The 24264-nt window shown below is 43.2% G+C and overlaps 1 protein-coding gene and 1 pseudogene across 2 annotated transcripts in view; both read left to right on the forward strand.

The window, feature by feature from the left end:
• SRL (sarcalumenin) overlaps positions 1-24264 on the forward strand; it is a 67815-nt gene that overhangs the window by 37800 nt on the left and 5751 nt on the right. The window contains exons 2-5 of one of the 2 annotated variants that reach the window (XM_063935021.1): positions 13105-14583; positions 17759-17857; positions 19075-19170; positions 23637-23672. In XM_063935021.1, the coding sequence (XP_063791091.1) occupies positions 13105-14583; positions 17759-17857; positions 19075-19170; positions 23637-23672 (1710 nt within the window). The remainder of the gene's footprint in view (positions 1-13104; positions 14584-17758; positions 17858-19074; positions 19171-23636; positions 23673-24264) is intronic. The other variant, XM_063935022.1, reaches the window with a different exon arrangement.
• Positions 6991-7109, forward strand: LOC134946368 (5S ribosomal RNA; annotated as a pseudogene).

Raw genomic sequence — 24264 nt, forward strand, 5'->3', positions numbered from 1 at the left:
GTCTATATCATGTGGATTATCTTTCTGTTCAAGGCTTGGTCCATAACCCTTACCAGCTGTTTAATTAACCCCTTTGCTTCTGTTAAGTGCATACCCTCAATACTTAGGGGGGGGGGGGGGGGGGGGGGGGAGATGGTACCAGCAGTTTAGTTAACCCCTTTGCTTCTGATAAGTGCATACCCTCAATACTTAGGGGTGAGATGGTTCAAGCAGCGGACCAGTGGAGAAGTTGCCCATAGCAACCAATCAGCTTGGAGGTAGCATTTCTCAAGTACATTCTATAAACTGATAGGTAGAAGCTGATTGGCTAATGCGGGCCATATCTCATTCCCCCCCCCCCCCCCCCCACTGACACACACAGTTTGCATAATAGTCCAGAATGCCCAACTAGTCCCACGTTTGCAAAACTGCAGATTACAAAGGGCACTGAGGGAAAATGCACAGGCCAGGACTGTGGTTGGACAGTCCATGGGGGCCCTGCTGGTGTCCCAGTATCAGAGCCGGCCCTAGCCAATATGATGCCCTAGGCAAGATTTTGGCTGGTGCCCCCTAGCACCACCGCTGGTTCTGCCTCTGACCTTGCACCTCTTTCCCAGCATCATCACCCCTCACCCATAACAGTCCTTATTTTGGTGTTTGTACCCCCTATATTTTAAATAGAAACCATTCGAACATTTGGCGCACAGCCCAAAAAGGGTGTGTTTTTGCTGGCAAGGGGCATGGCCACACAATAGTACCCCCAATTCAAATTTACGCCACACAGTACTGCAACTTTATTCACATTTGATCATGCGATAGTGTCCATAATTCACATTACATCCCACAGTAGTATCACTTTACCTTATAACCGTTACTCCTCACAGTAGAGCTCCTTATTCACATTACATCACACTGAATTGCTCCTTATTTACATTACACCACACCCTATTGCTCTTTATTCACATTAGATGACACAGTAATGCCCTTTCTATAGGCAGCGACACATAGTAGAGCACCTTATACACATAATGCCACACATTAGTAATGCATTTATACACATAATTCCACACAGTAATGCCCCTTACACATATGAGACACATAATTAAGGTCCTTATAAACATAATGCGTCTTACACATTATGACAACCTTTATTAATGCCCTTTTACACATAATGTCCCTTACATATATGCTGCACATTATTAATGCCCTTATACACATAATGACACACATTTGCTGCACATTATTAGTGCCCCAATACACATAATGACACACATACAGTAGTATCCTGTTACACATATGCCGCACATTATTAATGCCCTTATACACATAATGACACACATAGTGCCCCTTACACATATGTTGCACATTATTAATGCATTTTTACATGACACACATAATGCTCCTTACACATATTCCGAACACTACTGCACAACCAACCCACTCACATGCACACAGCACTCACACTGCCACTAACACTGTGATCTCTGCCTATGCTTGGATACAGATGTGTCCTCATAAATCTTGCCTCAATGCTAACGTCGGGCACCTTTTTTTTTTATGAAAATGCATCTTATTTGCATTGCTATGTCGCTAGGATGCACAAGCAGCTTCTGCTGATTAAAATGATATGCAGCATGCCAATATACTGTGTGAGACTGTGGCTGTATCTGCATATGAAATGCTACACACAGAATATAGGCATGCTGCATATCATTTTAATCAGCAGAAGCTGTTGATGCCCCTAGGCATATCAAATGCCCTAGGCAATTGCATAGTTTGCCTATGCCTATGGCGGCTCTGCCCAGTATATATCTACAATGCTGCAAAATATGGAAGTACTGAAGACCGGTCCTACCCATTTGCTCCGGACCATTGTATAGCATGATTGGATGTCTGCAGTGCACTCAGTGCTCTGGGCGGAAGCGGATTCAGTTCCCATGGGGATCTAAGCAGTATACAGGGTTAGGCCTCCTTGGTTCATCATACAATAAATAAAACATACATAGGGTAATCTGGACCATCCAAGGCCAAGTGTGCCTTTGGCAAGCATCTAGGTTGCCTAATGGATGATCCAGCTCTATTCTATAAAGTGCTGAGCTGTCGCGGTGTTTGACTTCCACATTTCTGCTTTCTCCAGCAGGAGAAGTGACCATTGATAAAGCATCAATGGGTTAAACACTACACCGCCGGGGGTCTGCTAGCTTGTTTTTGAAGCAGCATTTTATATATATCAATTTATATCATAGTGGGTGCAATGTGTGTGCCACTGCCTGAATAGAAGTACTGCTGCCACTCAGAGATGAAGGGAAAACCAGGAGCCCATTAGGGAATGTAGAAGATGAGAGACAAACTCCTTGGGTGCAGGTTCGCTAGTGGTCTTCAAATATTCGTCCTAAAGGATATTGGTGTGTGGGCTCCTTGCTTGTTAAGACTTTGGGCCTAATTCAGACCAGATCGCAACAGCAAACTCTTTCTCTAATGGGCAAAACCATGTGCACTGCGGGTAGGGCAGATGTAACATGTGCAGAGGGAGTTAGATTTGGGTGGGTTATTTTGTTTCTGTGCAGGGTAAATACTGGCTGCTTTATTTTTACACTGCACTTTATATTTCAGTTTGAACACCTCCCACCCAAATCTAACTCTCTCTGCACGTTACATCTGCCCCACCTGCACAACACATGGTTTTGCCTATTAGAGAAAAATGTTGCTGCTGAGATCAGGTCTGAATTAGGCCCTTTGTGTCCAAAGTGAAAAAGAGATAGCTGCAGAAAATAATTGATTTACAAACAATTAATGTTTTATTGTATATGTATAACATCTTATGAAAGGGCTGTTGCCATAGACATAACGCGTTTCGTGGGTTGCTGGTCACTTCATCAGATAATGGAAATGTACTGCTATTATGGGTGGATGGAGATAATCCTGAGAACTGTTCAATCAAGCAATATATTTAATTTTTGGTTATGGTGCGCAGAGGCATCCACTCGGCTGAGAATCCCAGGTGGGCACAGGGGTATAAATACAGGAGACAATAGAAGGCAGTCGCCTCCGGTTGCCAGCCCTGAAGGGGGCGCACTGATCTCCTCCATTGCTCGAGGTTCGGCATGTGCTGCGGTCATCCCTCCCCCTGTCTGGGTGCTGCTGGGGTGGAAGGGAATGTTGGCGGGTGAATGTGATTTGCAGGAGGCAGGGCCACAGCAGCCGGCACCTATGGGGAGAGCCTTCCTCCTAAGTACACCCCCCCGACCACCCTTACGTGCCATCCCCCTCGCAGCAGGCAGCCTCATAGGGGGATCATGCCCCCGTAGCAGGTGACCTGGCTCCGCACCCAGTAATAAGTACCCACCCCCATCTCAGTGCCCCTGGAAAGAGTGTGTGTATGGGTGCTGCAGGGATAGGGTGCTGCTGGTAGTGAATGCAAGCGGAGGGGGCGGGGGGTCACCAACAACTATCTCACCTCTGAGCTCCTAGTATGAACTTACGCCCCTGGTTGGGCAACTCTATTTCACTAAGGCCAATAGAACCTGCTCTCCGCTTCTCACATCCAGGAAAGCTACATGTAGCATTCCCACCATGCAGATAAAAATAACGCTGCCAAAATCCAGCCCCACTGAAATGAATGAAAGAATGCTCCAAACCGGACAGGCGCACTTACAGATAAAACAGCTCAGAAATACTGGTTCCGAGCATCTGTCACCAGCAGACACGCTGAACGATTCTTCCATTAATGCTGACTCTGAATGCTGTAGTTGTTAAATATCACTAGCGTACATTAATAACACACACACACACACATATATATATATATATATATATATATATACATAGGAAGGTGGATAAGGTGTTTTCAAGCGACCAATGGTGTCACATATAATTGGGGGAGACCAAAAATTGCATTTAAAATATGTTTACAATTTATTATAAAAATACACCAGTAAGAAACAAGTAGAGTACCAGAACCACAGATAAAAAACTATTTAAAATCCTTGGAGCTGGCTAAAAAAATACAGAATGTTTATCATAAAATACAAAATGTAGGGACCATAAATAGCATAAAATGACAGTAAAACAAGATGAAAAAGAACCATAAAATAGCTTAACTTGAGAGGATGGGTTAAGTCTGGTAACACCCAACGCGTTTCGTCCTATCTGGACTTCATCAAGGGGTGATATGTGAGTGGGACAGCTCAGATATATATACTTATACTAATGAGGAAGTAATTACTACCTCACTTCCTGTCAATTACAGGCTTAAAAACGAAAAATGCTGTTTAGAGTAACAAAATGGAGTGCTGGTAAATTCTATATATTCTAAGTCTCAAGCTGAGGTAAACCGCTATGGTAGGAAGTCATTATTTAGTGTTTTTAAGGTGTTTTATACATTAGATGCGTCTTTTCCCCGGACTTCCGGTCCGGGCAGCGGATGACATCACATCCGCCCCACTTCCAGCGTCGGACAGCTTCTTCTGCGGCGGCTCCGGATGACGGACCTCGGATCCTGTGCGCTACTGCGCCTGCGCCCGCCTAGTACAGCCTGTTCGGGTGACGGTGGATGTCCCAGCCCCTGTGTTGAACATGCGGCGGCCATTTTCTTGTAGTAAATTGTGTTGACAGACATTTCTTTTAGGAAATGTGCAGTCCCGGCGGCCATCTTTGATATGAGAATTCAGCTGTTATCCAGAAATGCTCGCAAACCGGAGTTGCAATTAGGAGAGACAAAAAGGAAAAAGAGAGTACTTTGAGTTTTTCATTTGCAATAGCCCATCACTAGTTACACTTGGTCCATATCCTCTTAAATGTTAAATATAGATATATTAGTATTAATAAATACTCGAATACATAGGGACTAAAATAGTCCCCCCTGCACACACATGTGTATACCTTGCATATCCACATACGTGTGTATATGCGCATACGAAAAAAACGTTCCCCGTACACATTTCTGTGCATGGCTGGATCGTCAGTATTTCCATAGTTAAAATCCGTGTTTATACGGGTGCCTTATATATTTTGCTCATTTTGTGTACCACAGAGAGTGTACCAGAGCTCCCCAGAAATGAGAGGTTAGAAATAAAAATAGAGGTATAAGCAGCCTCATATTCCTCTTTCGAACATACAGCACCCAGTCTTCCATGATGGTCACCCCTCTATGTACTGGCTGGACCCGACACTGCTTGGCTTCCAAGATTGGGCGGAATTGGGCATCTCCAGTGTGGTATGGCTGTAGTGATAGTATGAAACCGAGGTCGAAGGAAAATGTATGAAACGGAAAGGAAAGGTAAGGACGGTCGCTCTGGTAGTCAAGAGGAGATGCAAAAGAATGGCTTACGTCATAGAAACGGGGCTATTTCATAGCCCTCGTTGAAGCCGTCTGGATGAAGGGTGTTCAGTTCGAAAATCCAGTACATCTCCCTTCTGGATAGAAGGTTGGAAACATCTCCACCTCTTTCTCCAAGTGCAACCAACTCAATGCCTTTAAACGTTAGTTCATCGGGGTCAGAATTGTGGCATGAAAGAAAGTGCTTCGACACTGCATGTGTCAGGACCTTGTTTTTAATGTTTCTCACATGTTCCTGAATTCGGAGCTTCAAAGGTCTCTTGGTTTTCCCAATGTATCTCATTTTGCATGAACATTCCAGCATATAGATGACCGAGGCCGTATTGCAATATATAAACTGTTTAATTGTATAGTCTTTGGAGTTGTTGGTATTCTTAAAAACTTTTCTATTAGGATGTAGATACCGACATACATTGCAACGACCACACTTATAACACCCCACACACTTTGGCATCCTAGAAATTATTTCCGGATTTCTCAGCATGCTTGGTGCCGCAAGAGCCTTCAGGTTTCGTGATTTCCGGAATACCACTGATGGTTCTTTTGGGAGATAATCTTTCAAGATGGGATCCATCAGGAGGACGTTCCAGTGCTTTTTCAAAGTCCTTTTTATAAAGTGCTCGTGCCTGCTGTAGGTGGTGATGAATCTCCACCTACAGGATATCCTTTCTCCTTGAATCTTTCAGTGTAAACTTGTAGCTGTTGATCACAATCTTCGTTGTTTTTGCAGTTCCTGGCTATTCTGTTGAATTGCGAGAACGGTATATTATCAACAGCTACAAGTTTACACTGAAAGATTCAAGGAGAAAGGATATCCGAACCATTTATTGGAAGAAGCTAACGCTAAAGCAAAGAAACTTGAGAGAGAACACCTCCTAAAATATAAACCCAGGGAGAAGAAGGAGGATACGGTGAGATTCATCACCACCTACAGCAGGCACGAGCACTTTATAAAAAGGACTTTGAAAAAGCACTGGAACGTCCTCCTGATGGATCCCATCTTGAAAGATTATCTCCCAAAAGGACCATCAGTGGTATTCCGGAAATCACGAAACCTGAAGGATCTTGTGGCACCAAGCATGCTGAGAAATCCGGAAATTATTTCTAGGATGCCAAAGTGTGTGGGGTGTTATAAGTGTGGTCGTTGCAATGTATGTCGGTATCTACATCCCAATAGAAAAGTTTTTAAGAATACCAACAACTCCAAAGACTATACAATTAAACAGTTTATCAATTGCAATACGGCCTCAGTCATCTATATGCTGGAATGTTCATGCAAAATGAGATACATTGGGAAAACCAAGAGACCTTTGAAGCTCCGAATTCAGGAACATGTGAGAAACATTAAAAACAAGGTCCTGACACATGCTGTGTCGAAGCACTTTCTTTCATGCCACAATTCTGACCCCGATGAACTAACGTTTAAAGGCATTGAGTTGGTTGCACTTGGAGAAAGAGGTGGAGATCTTTCCAACCTTCTATCCAGAAGGGAGATGTACTGGATTTTTTGAACTGAACACCTTTCATCCAGACGGCTTCAACGAGGGCTATGAAATAGCCCCGTTTCTATGACGTAAGCCATTCTTTTGCATCTCCTCTTGACTACCAGAGCGACCGTCCTTACCTTTCCTTTCCGTTTCATACATTTTCCTTCGACCTCGGTTTCATACTATCACTACAGCCATACCACACTGGAGATGCCCAATTCCGCCCGATCTTGGAAGCCAAGCAGTGTCGGGCCCAGCCAGTACATAGAGGGGTGACCATCATGGAAGACTGGGTGCTGTATGTTCGAAAGAGGAATATGAGGCTGCTTATACCTCTATTTTTATTTCTAACCTCTCATTTCTGGGGAGCTCTGGTACACTCTCTGTGGTACACAAAATGAGCAAAATATATAAGGCACCCGTATAAACACGGATTTTAACTATGGAAATACTGGCGATCCAGCCATGCACAGAAATGTGTACGGGGAACGTTTTTTTCGTATGCGCATATACACACGTATGTGGATATGCAAGGTATACACATATGTGTGCAGGGGGGACTATTTTAGTCCCTATGTATTCGTAAGACACGGATAACGATCGTCACTATGTATAGCCTTCACCCTCTTTTATGATCCGTTCGTACAAATCATGTCGGACATGTATAATAATTTTTAGTATTTATTAATATTTATGAGTATTTATTAATACTAATATATCTATATTTAACATTTAAGAGGATATGGACCAAGTGTAACTAGTGATGGGCTATTGCAAATGAAAAACTCAAAGTACTCTCTTTTTCCTTTTTGTCTCTCCTAATTGCACCTCCGGTTTGCGAGCATTTCTGGATAACAGCTGAATTCTCATATCAAAGATGGCCGCCGGGACTGCACATTTCCTAAAAGAAATGTCTGTCAACACAATTTACTACAAGAAAATGGCCGCCGCATGTTCAACACAGGGGCTGGGACATCCACCGTCACCCGAACAGGCTGTACTAGGCGGGCGCAGGCGCAGTAGCGCACAGGATCCGAGGTCCGTCATCCGGAGCTGGCGCATGCGCAGAAGAAGCCGTCCGACGCTGGAAGTGGGGCGGATGTGATGTCATCCGCAGCCCGGACCGGAAGTCCGGGAAAAAGACGCATCTAATGTATAAAACACCTTAAAAACACTAAATAATGACTTCCTAACATAGCGGTTCACCTCAGCTTGAGACTTAGAATATAGAGAATTTACCAGCACTCCATTTTGTTACTCTAAACAGCATTTTTCGTTTTTAAGCCTGTAATTGACAGGAAGTGAGGTAGTAATTACTTCCTCATTAGTATATGTATATATATTTGAGCTGTCCCACTCACATATCACCCCTTGATGAAGTCCAGATAGGACGAAACGCGTTGGGTGTTACCAGACTTAACCCATCCTCTCAAGTTAAGCTATTTTATGGTTCTTTTTCATCTTGTTTTACTGTCATTTTATGCTATTTATGGTCCCTACATTTTGTATTTTATGATAAACATTCTGTATTTTTTAGCCAGCTCCAAGGATTTAAAATAGTTTTTTATCTTTGGTTCTGGTACTCTACTTGTTTCTTACTGGTGTATTTTTATAATAAATTGTAAACATATTTTAAATGTAATTTTTGGTCTCCCCCAATTATATGTGACACCATTGGTCGCTCGAAAACACCTTATCCACCTTCCTATCTACATTACCTATAAAGCACTTTACCAATGCTTATTTTTTAAGGTGTAGCAGACGCCCTATCGTAGTAAAGGGAGTGTCCTCCAAAGGAGACTGTAGGTATATAATTATTTATTTATTTATTTATTATACCTAATAGTGTATTGGTCTAACTACTAGTGTCGACTGGCAATCGCATATTGGCGCGGTTTGTTCTCTCTTCCCATATATATATATATATATATATATACATATATAGCACCAGCATACTCCATAGTGCTTTACAATTGAAGTTGGAATAGGAATAAAATGCAGAAGCAGCACAGTGAATACAACACCGATAATAAAATAAAATGAAATTAGCAAGTTGCCTTATATGAAATAACCAGCAGTACCATGCACATATCCGTATATAAAGGTTCCCAGACCTTGTGTGTATATAGCTGATAACAGAGTAACCTATCCCCAATAGTTTATTGAAGGACACCGTAGAAGACAACTTGGCCATGTAACATGCAAAGATCCAGTTAAAACGCTTATGCACAGTGTCACTGTATTGAATGCCATGGTATTCCCTTTTAGATGACACTTAGGTAATGGGCCAGCAGAAATAGTGTGACATCAAATGATTATAGACAATAACAAGAGGTCAGGAACCCATCCGAAATAGCCTCAGAGATTAATCTCCCTGCTGTCCCCACGGAAATTCCTGGCACCTCACACATTGCAATCGGGGCAAACTTTCGACAACTTAGCAGATTTCAGATGTATTTTTACCTCAGTAAAAATACACTGTAAATCTGCTAAGTTGTGCGAACGTTTGCCCTGCGTGCAATGCAGGGGCGTGCCAGGGATAAAAGGCCAGAGCCCTCTTTGCGGGATTTTCATGCAGCAGCCGAACAACAGTGACTAGGAGGAGATGTACTAAGCAGTGAAAAGAGTGGAGAAGTGAGCCAGTGTAGAAGTTGCCCATGGCAACCAATCAGCATTGAAGTAACATTTATCATATGCATACAATATAATTATACAGAGCAGCTGATATGTTACCTTATTAAATAATTCTTTATAAAGGTGACTGTAGATGTTGTGCACTTACCACTGCAGACTTTTCATCTTTTTAATATATAACTAGAGGTTGCCCGTGGCTTTGCTCGCGTGGATTTCTGTTATGGCTCAGTGGAACAAGTTTTACAAAGACAGCAGTGCCATTTAATACTGTGATGTATATTTATATTGTGCACACTGATCACGGAATTTCTTTGTAAGCAAAATATGCAGTTTTTCCCTTAGGGATTAACACAGAAAGATGCTTGGGGCTACTAGCTGGTGAGCAGGCCACTTAAAGCTGCCCACGGGAGAAGCAGCTGGTCCTGAGATCTACGCCTGCTGCCCTGAGCGTTTGCCCCTGTGACTTGTTGATCGTCATGGTGAAGCAGATGCTTACAGGAATCTGTAAGGGCTTGAATTAAAAAGGAAAATTGTTGGGGGTGTACGTGGTATAAACACAGTCCCACCTGCGCCACATCCCCTTAGAATTTGCCTCAGGTTCTTCTGCAGAGCAGGCACTTTAAGTTGGGTTCCGTTGCACAACCTGGGGGGAGTCAACTTCTGCAGAAGCATGATCGGAACACCAACTTTCAGTGCGCCGAATGTCAAGCGTCTGTTTTTTCCTTTATTGCTCCTCTCCCTGATGTCACATGGAGATCACACATACCTCAGTTTATTTCCCGCTCACTAAGCTATACAGAAGTGACAACGCGATTCAACTTCATCCTGTTGTTTTTGTGAGGTGTCGGAACAAACAGGCAAAAAGTCCCAACATTTTTGTCTTCATATTTCCTGTAATTTTATATATACAAGTGAAATTCACTGGGATTTGTGATCTTTCAGCTAAATTTGCCAGAATCATGACAAGCAGAATATTTTTGGCCTTCATACAACCCTACCTAATTATGCATACAAAGCATAATGTGACTGAGGTTCATAGTATATCTCACTCTAATATACTGACCCCCAGACAACTACAACAATGTATGCTATATCCACATTCCGCGTGATGCGAATAACAGTGTTAAACCTTGCCCGGCTCCAGAGTTTACTTATGTTCTTGGTCCTTCTGTCAGCCTGTGTTACCGTACATTGCACAGCCGAGAAAGGACTGGGGAAGACACAGTGCTTTTTTATGTCTCTTTATAGTAAGCAGAGCCGGCCCTAACCAATATGATGCCCTAGGCAAGATTTTGGCTGGTGCCCCCTAGCACCACCACTAGTTCTGCCTCCGACAGTGCAACCCTTTCCCAGCACCATCACCCCTCACCCATAGCAGTCCTTAATTTAAGTTTTCCTACCCCCCTATATTTTAAATAGGAACAGTGTGCACATTCAGCGCACAGCCCAAAAAGGGGTGTGTTTTTGCTGGCAAGGGGCATGGCCACACAATAGTACCCCCAATTCAAATTACGACACACATTAGTGCAACTTTATTTACATTATGTCATGCAATAGTGTCCCTTATTCACGTTACATCACACAGTAGTACCACTATACCTTATATACGTTACTCCTCACAGTAGTGCCACTTATTCACATTACATCATACTGAATTGCTCCTTATTCACATTACACCACACCATATTGCTCTTTATTCACATTAGACCTCACAGTAGTGCCCTTTCTATACATTACGCCACACATTAGAGCACCTTATACACATAATGCCACATATTAGTACAGGTTGAGTATCCCTTATCCAAAATGCTTGGGACCAGAGGTATTTTGGATATCGGATTTTTCCGTATTTTGGAATAATTGCATACCATAATGAGATATCATGGTGATGGGGCCTAAATCTAAGCACAGAATGCATTTATGTTACATATACACCTTATACACACAGCCTGAAGGTCATTTTAGGCAATATTTTTTTATAACTTTGTACATTAAACAAAGTGTGTGTACATTCACACAATTAATTTATGTTTCATATACACCTTATACACACAGCCTGAAGGTCATTTAATACAATACTTTTAATAACTTTGTGTATTAAACAAAGTTTGTGTACATTGAGTCATCAAAAAACAAAGGTTTCACTATCTCACTCTCACTCAAAAAAGTCCGTATTTCGGAATATTCCGTATTTCGGAATATTTGGATATGGGATACTCAACCTGTAATGCATTTATACACATAATACCACACAGTTATGCCCCTTGCACATATGACACACATTATTAATGTCCTTATAAACATAATGCGCCTTAAACATTATGACATTTATTAATGCCCTTATACACATAATGTCCCTTACACATACTGTATGCCGCACATTATTAATGCCCTTATACACATGACACACAGTGCCCCTTACACATTTGCTGTACATTAATAATGCATTTTTACACATGACACATATAGTGCCCCTTACACATATGCCGAACACTACTGCACAACCAACCCACTCACACACAGCACTCACACGGCCGCTAACACTGTGACCTCTGCTTCTGCTTGGATACAGATGTGTCCTCATAAATCTTGCCTCAATGCTAACGTTGGGCACCTTTTTTTTTGATGAAAATGCATCTTATTTGCATTGCTATGTGGCTAAGGATGCACAAGCAGCTTCTGCTGATTAAAATGATATGCAGCATGCCAATATACTGTGTGAGACTGTGGCTGTATCTGCATATGAAATGCTACACACAGAATATAGGCATGCCGCATATCATATTAATCAACAGAAGCTGCTGATGCCCCTAGGCATACCAAATGCCTTAGGCATTTTCCTAGTTTGCCTATGCCTAAGGCCGGCTCTGATAGTAATTAAAACTTTTATTTAGTTTGTTTAGCCCTCTACTGATTATTCCAGCAGTCCCCAAGCTTTCCGCAAAGCTAGTACACATATCAATGCCGCTCTGCTACTGCCTATCTTTTGCAAACTTACCTAAAACTAAAGATTCCAGGAGTTTCACAAATCAAATTAAATGTGTCGGAACTAATGGGAGGTAGAAGCGAGGAAATATATATATGGGCAATATTGGTGAAAATAAACTAAAAAATGTGAGTGCCTTTGCGTTCCAATGCCGGTTAATAGTTATTAACGGGGGTCAATTGGTAAACATACAATATAGGAGATGGTGCTGGAAGCTTGATTGGAAGTTTGCACTCAAACTGGAATACAGGGCGTGTCTGACTGCGCGTTACATGAAATACAAATGTATAAAGTGAATATGCCACTTGCATGTATGAATTTAATCTTGCCTCAGGGTTGTCTCTGGTTCCTGGGGAATTGATAAGCTGCATTCTAATAAACATAGTCCCGCACCCAAAATGGCTGCCCCCACTGTGCCTCATTAATGTCAGTAGATCACAACTAACTGCTTTTTAATTAATACCCATTTAAAACCCATGGCAAAACAGTCTAATATTGTTAACCAGAGGAAGAAGTTGATTATGTGAAGACTGAAGCTACAAATCCAGTAGAATAAAGATGACATTGAATTGATGAGCTAATGCACTAAACAATGCACTTTACAAATAGTATGATGTACTATGCTGTTCTTCTGCTGAACCCAGTGGCCCAATGACACTGACTGATCGTCTTCTGTTTAGAACTTCAAGTCACCCCTCCTGATGCCACTGATGATGTTGGAGGCTTTGCCGACGGCCAACCGGACGCAGTGGACCCCAGCTTGGATGACAAGTCTCTTTATGCTGAGCAAAGGCTTGTAGAAAAGAATCTGCTGCTCTCATACACAGAAGGTCTTGAGCCAGAGACGCGTGAGGATTGTGGGGCTGTGGGAGATAGGCAGGAGAAGCAGAACATCACTCCAGGTGCATCGCCCTGTGAATCCGTAAATATTACACTGGAAGAAGGTGCCAGTGAGGAAGCAGATATAGGACAAAACCAAGAAAAGACCATATTAGATGAAGAATCTGATGACACAGTCAGTAAGGATCCCATAGTTGGAGATAACGATATTGATGAAAAGACTGTTACAGAGGAACTTCTATTAGAGGCTATAGGAGATATTGTACAAAAGAAAGACTCTCAACCTGAAGATGACGAAGATAAGGCAGATCAAGAAACCAGCTTGAGTGCTCTAAAGAACAGTATTGAGGAAGAGGAGAAACAACCTAGCCTAGATATAACTGGGAATGAAGAAGACTTGATTGTGTCACCACAGGAGTCAAAATCTGGAGAGGGCCAGGAATCTGTAAATGTGTCGCTGGACACATTAACTGCTGGGAAGCCGAACATTGACGGAGACCAGGAGTCTATTAAAACGCAGACTGAGGATATCGACCAGGAAGATTCCAAAGACATCTCAGATGAAGAAGAGAACCAAATACTTGGAGAAATATTGCATAAAAAATCAGAGAATGCTAAGCGAAAAGATGAGAAGGAAGAAGAAAAGATAGATCACAATGAGGACAGTGTACAGACCGAAGACCTTTCCTTTGAGAAAAATGAAGGCTCAGAGCCAGAGGATGAAACTGAAGTGGAATTATCATTGGAAGTTGATGATATAAATGGAGGGCATTCATCAGAGGTTGAGAAAGGAGTAGCAGAAGAGTCAACTGTTGAGGATGATAAAACTGGAGGGAGGTCAGATGATGATGATGACGACGACGATGATGATGATGATGATGATGATGAAGATGATACAAATGGAGATAGGGCATCAGAAGGAGAGGAAGACAGGGTAGAAAAATCAGTATCTGATGATGATGATGATGATGATGATGATGATGATGATGATGATGATATAAATGGAGAAAGGTCATCAGAAGAAGTGGTACATGGGGCTGCAGAAGAACTGGAGTTATCTACTAAAACTGAAATAATATGGGAGAAGTCTTCGGAAAAGGATAAAGAAGGAGCAGAAAACTCAGGTGTGAGTGATGGAAACAAAGAAAACTTACCAGAAGTGACACAAGCGAATGAATCAGAGCCAGACGCTAAAGATATAAATGGCGAGACATCAAAAAAAAACAGAGCAGAAGAAACAAAACCAGATGTTAAGGGAATATTAAACACAGAAAATGTATCAGAAGAGGGATTATTAGAATCAAAGCCAGCCGTAAAAGGTTAGGCATTCCGATAATCTGAGTAAACCTTCATAAGCAAATAATTACTATTTATACACTTAAAGGGCAGCACACTTCAGCGCGTTGTGTGCAGAGTGCCACCGGAACGGTCGGGGCACACTCTGCGACCGATAACTTTTGCTAATTTCTCCTTGCACCCCAAAGAGAAAATATCAAAAGCTATTGGTCAATAGCTTACAGAAAACTAAGTGAAGATTAACAACCATAATAAGTAGTAATGCGCACAAATGGACACCCCACCCCCACCCACCCCTCTAAAATGTAACTTTCTTTTACTTTCGAGAAATCAAAATGATTTAATCCTAACATAATTACTTTTTTTTCTTTAACTGTGACGCATAAAATCAAGTACTACTGTTGTTCTACATTTCTGAAAAGCAATTATAAAACATATTCTCCACTAGAGGGACCACTAACCACCACGCACCGTGTAATAACTAGAGTACTGTATGGTATCATATATGTGTCTGGTAACGTAAATACATCATGTACTACTCTTCCGCAGCACTAGAAATGCAACATACAACTGTACTGTATATGTAATGGATTACATACCACTGTATCTGGCATATTACATACATTCTGTACTATAAATGTGTCATATTGGTTGTGTCCGTAATATGCTGCACATAGTTTGACGTATTACCAGTAGAACTGTCACCAGTGGAACACTGACTCTCTCCCATAAGTATGGCTATACACCAGTGGTGCAAGTAGAATTTTTTCTTAGTGGTACTGATAGTAAAAATGGGTGTGGTCACATGTCATGAGGGGGCGTGGCCACACAAAATTAGGGGAGTGGCTACATGACAATAGGGGCATGGCCACATTATGCCACACATTGTAATGCTTATTACACATTATACCACACACCGTAATGCTTATTACACATTATGCCACACATTGTAATGCTTATTACACATTATACCACACACCGTAATGCTTATTACACATTATGACACACATCGTAATACCCATTACACATTATGCCACACGCCGTAATGCCCATTACACATTATGGCACACACTGTAATGCCTATTATATATTATACCACACACAGTAATGCCTATTATATATTATGCCACACACAGTTGTGCCACTGACACCATTTTACAAAAATGCCCCTTATAAATTATGCCCCAGCAGTGGGCTGGTGGTACTGTGGGTGGTACTGCGTACCACCGCCATATTTCTTAATGGTACTCCATACCACCCCGTACCACCCTACTTTCAGCACTGCTGAACACCGAACTATAGGCCTAATTCAGATCTGTTCGCTCGATAGCGGTTTTCGCTGTGCAGCGATCAGGGCAATACTGCACATGCGTATGCACTGCACATGCGCAGGTGCGTCGTACGGGTACAAAGCGGATCGTCGCTGTGTGGTGGATTTAATGAAGAATCCATTTGCACAGCCGATCGCAAGGAGATTGACAGGAAAAGGGCGTTTGTGGGTGGCAACTGACCGTTTTCTGGGAGTGGTTGGAAAAACGCAGGCGTGTTCAAGCGTTTGCAGGGCGGGTGTCTGACGTCAATTCCGGCCTCGAACAGGCTGAAGTGATCGCAGCGGCTGAGTAAGTTCAGACCTACTAAGAAACTGCACAAACTGTTTTTGTACCGCTCGGGTGCACACGCGTTCGCACACTTGCACAGCTAAAATACACTCCCCTATAGGCGGCGACTATCTGATCGCATCGCTGCAAAAAATAGCTAGCGAGCTAACAGATCTGAATTAGGCCCCTATATTATGTACAGTAGGTGTAGTAGATATTATGTTGTTGCAAGGTTTCAGTATGTTTGTATGGTAACCTTAGGCTGAAAACCAAAGCACTGGTTCAGAGATTAAAAAGACATGGAAGGCAGGCTTTTATTACTGCTATAAATATTTTATTTTTATATCAGAATAGACGTAATCTGAGGATGATTTGTGCACACTAGTTTTTCTCCTAAGTGGACAGAACTGGAAATAAAAAAGTTAAATAGCTGTACACTTTCAAGAGTGTTTTGCCTAAAGCATTATGGGGGGAATTCAATTTATTAGTGGGTGCCCATCAGAGCAATTCAATTGATGATTGGGTACAAGTGCCACATGTGCGCGTCCAGTGGCGGATCTTGCCACGGGCAAGCAGTACTTTTGCCCGGGGCGCCGCCTTCCGGAGGGCGCTGGCGCCATCTGGAGGGCGCCGCACCGTGGCAAGATCCGCCACTGCTGCCCGCTGTGTCCCCGTCCACCTCCGCTGCCCGCTGCCGTCCCCATCCCCGTCCGCCTCCTGAAGGGAACTAGACGCTATGCGTCTAGTTTCCCTTCCTGGAGAGTAACTTTGCTGAGCGGTGCGCGATGACGTCATCGCGCACCGCACAGCAAAGGTCCTCTCTACGAAGGGAACTAGACGCATAGCGTCTAGTTTCCCTTCGTGGAGAGGACCTTTTGCTGTGCGGTGTGCGATGACGTCATCGCGCACCGCTCAGCATTCAAGCGGCGCTTTTAATGTACAGGGGGCGTAATTGACCACGCCCCCTGTATTAGGCCACGCCCCATTTCCTGCCCGGGGCGCAGAGCGCCCTTGAACCGGCCCTGTGCGCGTCCATAAGTGACGGGTTTAGCCGCAAAAAAACTGCTCTGTCCGCCCAAACTCCCGTGTGTCTGATCATGTTTGTGCCTGAAATTTAAAAGGGCAATGATTTTACTAGCAAAGCTCTGCCTAATAAAAGCATTGCCCATTTAAATTTTGGACATAAACACAATCAGAAGCACTGTGCTCTTAGTAAATAAACCCCTACTCCTCATATAGTTGCCTGGTTAGTCAATTAATATCCAGATCTTTCAGCTGAAGCGCATCAATGGCATAGACACGGCGGAGGGGGCCATATTGTGAACTGGATGAAAATTCCCCAGAATGTAGCCAGTCAGTCCTGCCTCATCAGTGACTCCCTAGTGAATTCCAGTAATAAGTATTCCCATCAACATCATTCCAGGCCACAAAATGGCTGCCTCCGTTGCCTAGAGACAGCAGTTGCACCTTACTGTAAAGGGATATACACCCTCGTAACTGTGTGGTTGATGTGTGGGAACAGAAACATCACGCACATAACTACTTAGGTGGGACCCAGTGATACTGGGATCTGATTCGCTGCTCTTATTTTTCCCCGCAGATGATGTGGACGACTCGGAAGAGATCACTAGGAGGGACAGGAGCCACATAGACAACACCCTGAAGCTGTCAGATGAGAAACCAGCAGATGACTATTCAGGTATGGACACATGACAATTGTCATCTTCAGTGGAGAAATGCATCTATCGGTGGTAGGTCCATCATCTGCTTTAACTCAATGTCCCTGAGCATCTTTTAGTATGAGATGGATATAAATGGGCCGCAATGGAAATGAAGCTCGAAAGGCCCACTTGGAGAGTTGAAAATAGTACGTTTTGCAGGAGACAGAGCCACATGTTTCATTGATAGCTTTGAGACATCAGAGGTAAAGATACTTTCCCGTGATTTCTTGGATCAAACACTGTTAGGTTCCCTCATCAATGCGTTGGTCATGATGCTAGATCATCTTTCTTCTAACCCTACACACACAAACACAAACACACACACACACACACACACACACACACCTATCACTGTTTCTGGGACCATCAGCTGTGGACCAAGGTTGATGGGGAATTCGTCTGGGTGACTACTGACCGCGATTTGCCACTGAGTGCAGGCACCAGCCGCTGAATGATCTAGGCCCTATACAATCCAGTTGTCTGGTCACAATTGACAACTGTCTGAGATGGACAAACGAGACAGAGATCTAGATGCTAGGAGCTCTGGTTGAGTGACCTTTGTCAGATGTTGTATGGGCATGTCTGCCTAATGCTTCTGATCATTTGTTCCTGGTAACATTAATTATACCATTTTTAGACAGAAATCCCGGCAATTATCCAGCATTTCAGTGCCGGGTCGTTTTGCCGGTCTCTGCTTGACCCCTGATTTTACACAGAGGGCCAGATGTACTAAGCCTGAAAAGTGATAAATATCACAGTGATAAAGTACTAGCCAATCGGCTCCTAACTGTCATTTTTCAAACACAGCCTGTGACATGACAGTTAGGAGCCGATTGGCTGGTGCTTTATCACAGTGATATTTATCACTTTTCAGGCTTAGTACATCTACCCCAGAGAAGGAAATTACCGGGTCAAGAATTTCTACCCGGTAATAGCGGATCAAAACGGGTATTTCATCTGTGTGTGAAAGGGTCAAACCAGGTCTAAATTCCCGGGTCTACAACCCTGGTAAACTCCTGGTTGAAGTCCTGGGAATTTCAACCTGGTTTGACCCTTCCACACAGAAAAATGGACCCGTGTTTTTCGGCAAATTACCGGGTAGAACTGCTTCACCCGCTAGTTTCATTTTCTGTGTGAAAGGGGTATAACCACTGGTTTTTCCCTCTTGGTTCTTATGTTCCTTGTCTCTTTTCAGTGATACTGCAAAGGCTCAGGAAAATTTACCATTCTGCTATCAAACCTCTGGAACTGTCTTACAAATACAGCGAGTTGAGACAGTATGAGATTTCAGGTAAATATGTTTCTCTTCAGCATGCAGTAAATGGTCCTATTCTGAAAGCAAGTGTCCAGGCAGTAGGCGTAACATTGGAAACAGCAGAGTTAATGAAGGACACAGGGACGACTTTAGAGTTGAATGTAAAAATCCCCAGTTTGCATATCAACAAAGATGTATCTGTACGCTCCTGTTATCATGCTTTTATTCTGAGCTTGGCAAATCTTAAAATACATGCAGCCTTCAGTCTAACACAAAGGTTCCCAATTGCGGTCCTCAGGATACCCCAACGGTCTAGGTTTTAAGTATATCCATGCTTGGCCACAAGAGACTTAGGGGGAGATGTACTAAGTAGTGATAAAAGTGGAGAAGTGAGCCAGTAGAGAAGTTGCCCATGGCAACCCATCAGCACTGACGTAACATTTAAAATTTGCATACTATAAAAGTATACAGAGCAGCTGATTGGTTCACTTTTATCACTGCTTAGTACATGTCCCCCTTAATTAGTACCACAGTTAATTTTAATTAACCATCTGTGCTGAGCCATGGATATACCTGGACCTTTGGGGTGCCTTGGGGACCACCTTCGAGAACCGATAGGTCTACCGTATAGATATTTCTGGAGCAAAAGATACCACAATCATCAAAAACATCAACACATGCCCCCAGTTTATCTTCACGGTTCTATACACATTGACACCTCAGATCCGCTTCTCCAAGATCTGTGCGACTATAAATATGGACACAAAGGTATATCAATTTTGTTAAAACTTAACACAAGACAGGTTCTTTTTTTAAAAGATGAATGTAATTTCAAAGTGCCTAATTAAGCTTATTTTTAAGGTAGAAATTAAAAATTCTCAGTTTTCCACCGTTTTGTAAAGGAAACTTCTACTTGTTACTTCCCCTCAACTCCAAATTAAGAGCCTGTGTCATTTTTTTTTTAAGGAAACCTATGAGAGCTATGATTTAATTTGTCAACCTATTTGGAAAACTCAGAAGACGCACAGCTACAGATTATTTATTATTACAATATCACGTAAAGGACATTTTTACTCATTTTCATTGAATGGCCCTTTATACGGGATGTAGTCACGATCCCGGCGGTCAGCATACCGACGCCGAGATCCCGGGCCGCCAGAATGCCATCACGGGGCCGAGAGCTATTCCCACTGGTGGGTGTCCACAACACCCATAGGGGTAAATTTACTAACACGGGAGTTCTATTTAAGATATGATGTTGCCCATAGCAACCAATCAGATTCCAGGTATTATGTTCTAGAAGGTGCTAGATAAATGAGAACTAGATTCTGATTGGTTGCTATGGGCAACATCCCATCTTAAATAGAACTCCCATCTTAGTAAATTTACCCCATAGAGTGGGAATAGAACCTGTGGTGAGCGCAGCGAGCCACCACCCCTCGTCGAGAGCCGCAAGGGGCTTCATTGAGCTCGCCCTCCTGCTGGCATTCTGGTGGCCCGGGATCCCGGCGTCGGCATGCTGAATGCCAAGATCCCGACCACCGGTAACCCAAACCTTTATACACCTTTTCCACCAAAAACCTGGGTTCGACCTAGGTAATCAAACATGGTTTCAAGCTGTGTCATAGCGGCTTGAAACCCCATTCATACCGTAGGCTGGACTGGGGTTATTGTCCGGTATTCCATCTGCCAGCACCTGGAGATGACATCATTTTCTGGCGCCAGTGATCCGGATCTATGTATGCTTTTAGCGTAACCTGAGTTGGATGACCCTGGTCAAACCATTCACACAACGGGCCAACTGGGTGGGTGCTACCAGGGTCGGATTCCCAAGTAATGCAACCTGGGTCATTTTGATCCATCAAACCTCAACGCTGGTTGCTCCGGCAATAACTTGGGTTATACATTTGGTAGAAAAGGGGTATTAGAAGGTTGATACATTTTCTCCTAACTGAGCACAAGAATAGCGCATCTTTACGTTTCATAAATACACCTACAACAAAATATTTTCTTAAAACTAGGGCTACAGCACCCAGTCTTAGGAATAAAGAGGTTCCTGTCTTTAGAGGACACAAAAACAGATTATGAGGTCTATTTACTAATCCTTGGATGGAGATAAAGTGGACGGAGATAAAGTCCCAACCAATCAGCTCCTAACTGCCATGGCAGTTAGGAGCTGATTGGCTGGCACTTTGGGGGTCATTCCGAGTTGATCGCTCGCTAGCAGTTTTTAGCAGCCGTGCAAATGCTATGCTGCCGCCCACTAGGGAGTGTATTTTAGCAGAAGTATGAACGGTTGTATCGCAGAGCGCATGCAAAAAATGTTTGTGTAGTTTCAGAGTAGCTCAAAACCTACTCAGCGCTTGCGATCACTTCAGCCTATTCAGTTCCGGATTTGACGTCACACACCCGCCCAGCGTTTGCCCAGCCACGCCTGCGTTTTTTCTGGCACACCTGCGTTTTCCCAAACACTTCCATAAAACGGTCAGTTGACACCCAGAAACGCCCACTACATGTCAATCACTCTGCGGCAACCAGTGCGACTGAAATGCATCGCTAGACCCTGTGCATCATTCGTTGTGCCCGTACGTCGTGCGTGTGCATTGCGCCGCATACGCATGCGCAGAACTGACGTTTTTTAGCCTGATCGCTGCGCTGCAAACAAATGCAGCTAGCGATCAACTCGGAATGACCACCTTTATCTCCATCCAAGGCTTAGTAAATAGACCTATATGTCATTTTTTTCTATAGCACTATTAGCGAAGTAGGATGACTGCAGACGGACTGCCAGCCTGACAAATCCTGGACAACAGGCAGCCGGTTTCAAGAGAACTGACTGTGATTCCCATTTATTAAATATGATTGTCTTTTTCTCTTTTGCCCTGGTGTCTCCGTCTACTTTGCCTGGTCTCTGTAGGTGATATGTTACATTTATTGATGGAAGTAACATAATCTGACAGAAATGGACTAACATTCAGTGGGACTCTTTGGCAGAGCCTTCTTTGTGTGATATGTGACCGAGGCGTGGATTAAAAGATCAACAATGAATAGGTCGACACTTAATGGCCAACATGCATCAGATCGACAAGGTTAAAAGGTCGACGTGTGTGAAATGTCGACAGTACAAAAGGTCGACAGGGTCAAAAATGTCAATATTGAATTTGTAGACAAAAATATGGTTGACACACATCTCTTTTTCTTGCTTATTGTGTAATTTTGTAGGTTTAACCATATCTAAGCCAAATTAGCAGAAACGTGTACCCTTGTGGAATGGCTTCACTCACCACGCTTTGGGTAAGGTGCACAGGTTACTATTACCGATCGTAGTCCACGTGGATGGTAAATTATTAAAAAGTTGTAACCCTCCCCCCCTCAAAAAAAACTTGTGTGGACCATATGTGTGTCGACCATTGTGATGTCGACCCTTTGAACCTGTCGGCCTTTTGTACCTGTCGACCAAATACGTGTCAACCATATAGTATCGATCTATTGACTACCGACCTTTTATCGGCCACCCATATGGCTGATGTATGTGTAGCTACTTCAGCGATCACTGAGACTGTAAGCAGATGTCATAAGCTTAGTCACGTGACTTACAGGACGCCATCATGGGCACCCACAGAAAATGACACACACAGTAAGTTGTTTGACGACGTTATGCAGCTGAAATGTAAAGGGAACAGTTGATGCTATATTGCACTGGGTGTGGTTCATTAGGTCGGCATGCATTAGGTCAACATACATTGGGTCGACTACTGAAGATCAACATGCATTAGGTCGGCATGGTCATTAGGTCAACATTAGTTTTTTTTACTGTTTTTGGTGTCGTTTTCTTCGTAAAGTGATGGGGAACCCCAATTAGTGCACCGCTTCGCTCGCCATGCTTCGGGCAAGGTGCCTCGCTCCGCTACAGCTGCGCTTGGCACAGGTTACCGTTCCCAATTTTTTTAGTTTTTTCATACTTAACAATCCACGTGGACTATAATTGGCAATTGTAGTCCATGTGGATTGTTAAGTATGAAAAAATTAAAAAAAATTGTGAAAAACTCACGTCGACCTTTTTGCATGTCGAGCTAGTGCATGTAAATCTAATGACCATGTCGACCTAGTGACCATGTCGACCTTCAGTGGTTGGCCCAATGTATGTTGACCTAATGCTTGTCGACCTAACGACCGCTTCCCATTGTACTAGCTCATATTTGTTGCTGGTACAGCCGTCCCCTCTAAGCGCCACTTATCAGCTCATCACTGATAAAATGGACAAAGATGCAAACATTCTGCTAATAAACAGCAGATGAATGGATTATTATTATTATTTGATAGCAAAGAAAACAGGGACAATACGGCTTGCTCAGCCTCCAATCTTTACCCCCTTTCACATGGTTGTGGCCACCACTTGTGTGGAAGGGTGGATGGGGCAGCTTCATATTGGGCCAGTGGGTAGCTTTCACGTGTCTTGTGACTAAATGTTAACATGTCATTTCCCTCCCATCTGCTAACAGCTTATCACGGACGTACTCTCGCTGACTCGGCCATAGGTGGGTATAGCTGTGCCTTTATCCTGCCTGGCCTCCTCAGCTGGTGTGTCTGCTCCCTCTGACATCTGCCTCTGCTGACCTGGCATGACTGAGCTTTGCCCACTCGCCTGCTGGCTTCAGCTTGCTACCATTAGGCCTACTTCTCTTTTGATGAGGAGCTATGTAATGTATGACTTTGGCTAATTACTAACAAATGGATAATTAGCATTTCATGCAAATCCTCTATATAAAGTACCACTCAAAATATATTTTAGTTATTAGACCCCCACAAGTCAGTGGAAATCCCAATGGCTACCACAGACAATGGTGCAACAAACACTTCCCACGTTTTCAGTGCTGGTATAGACTAGTTGCCTGGATATTGCAGCTCTTTGCACCCCAAAGTGATCAGCAAGCCCGAAAATGATCCATGGGAAGTTCGTCGTACATGGCTGAAAATCTGGTCATTAGGTCCCATTAGATACAGTCATGCGGCCCAAGTGCCGAACACGAAGATCTACCCTCTTGGAAATAAGCTCTGGTGTAGATTTACTAAACGTCCTAAAAATTAAAACTGGCAAACAATCAGATTTTATCTATAATTTATCCATGG

The sequence above is a fragment of the Pseudophryne corroboree genome, chromosome 7, assembly GCF_028390025.1.
Source record: "Pseudophryne corroboree isolate aPseCor3 chromosome 7, aPseCor3.hap2, whole genome shotgun sequence".
NCBI classification, from domain to species: Eukaryota; Metazoa; Chordata; class Amphibia; order Anura; family Myobatrachidae; genus Pseudophryne; species Pseudophryne corroboree.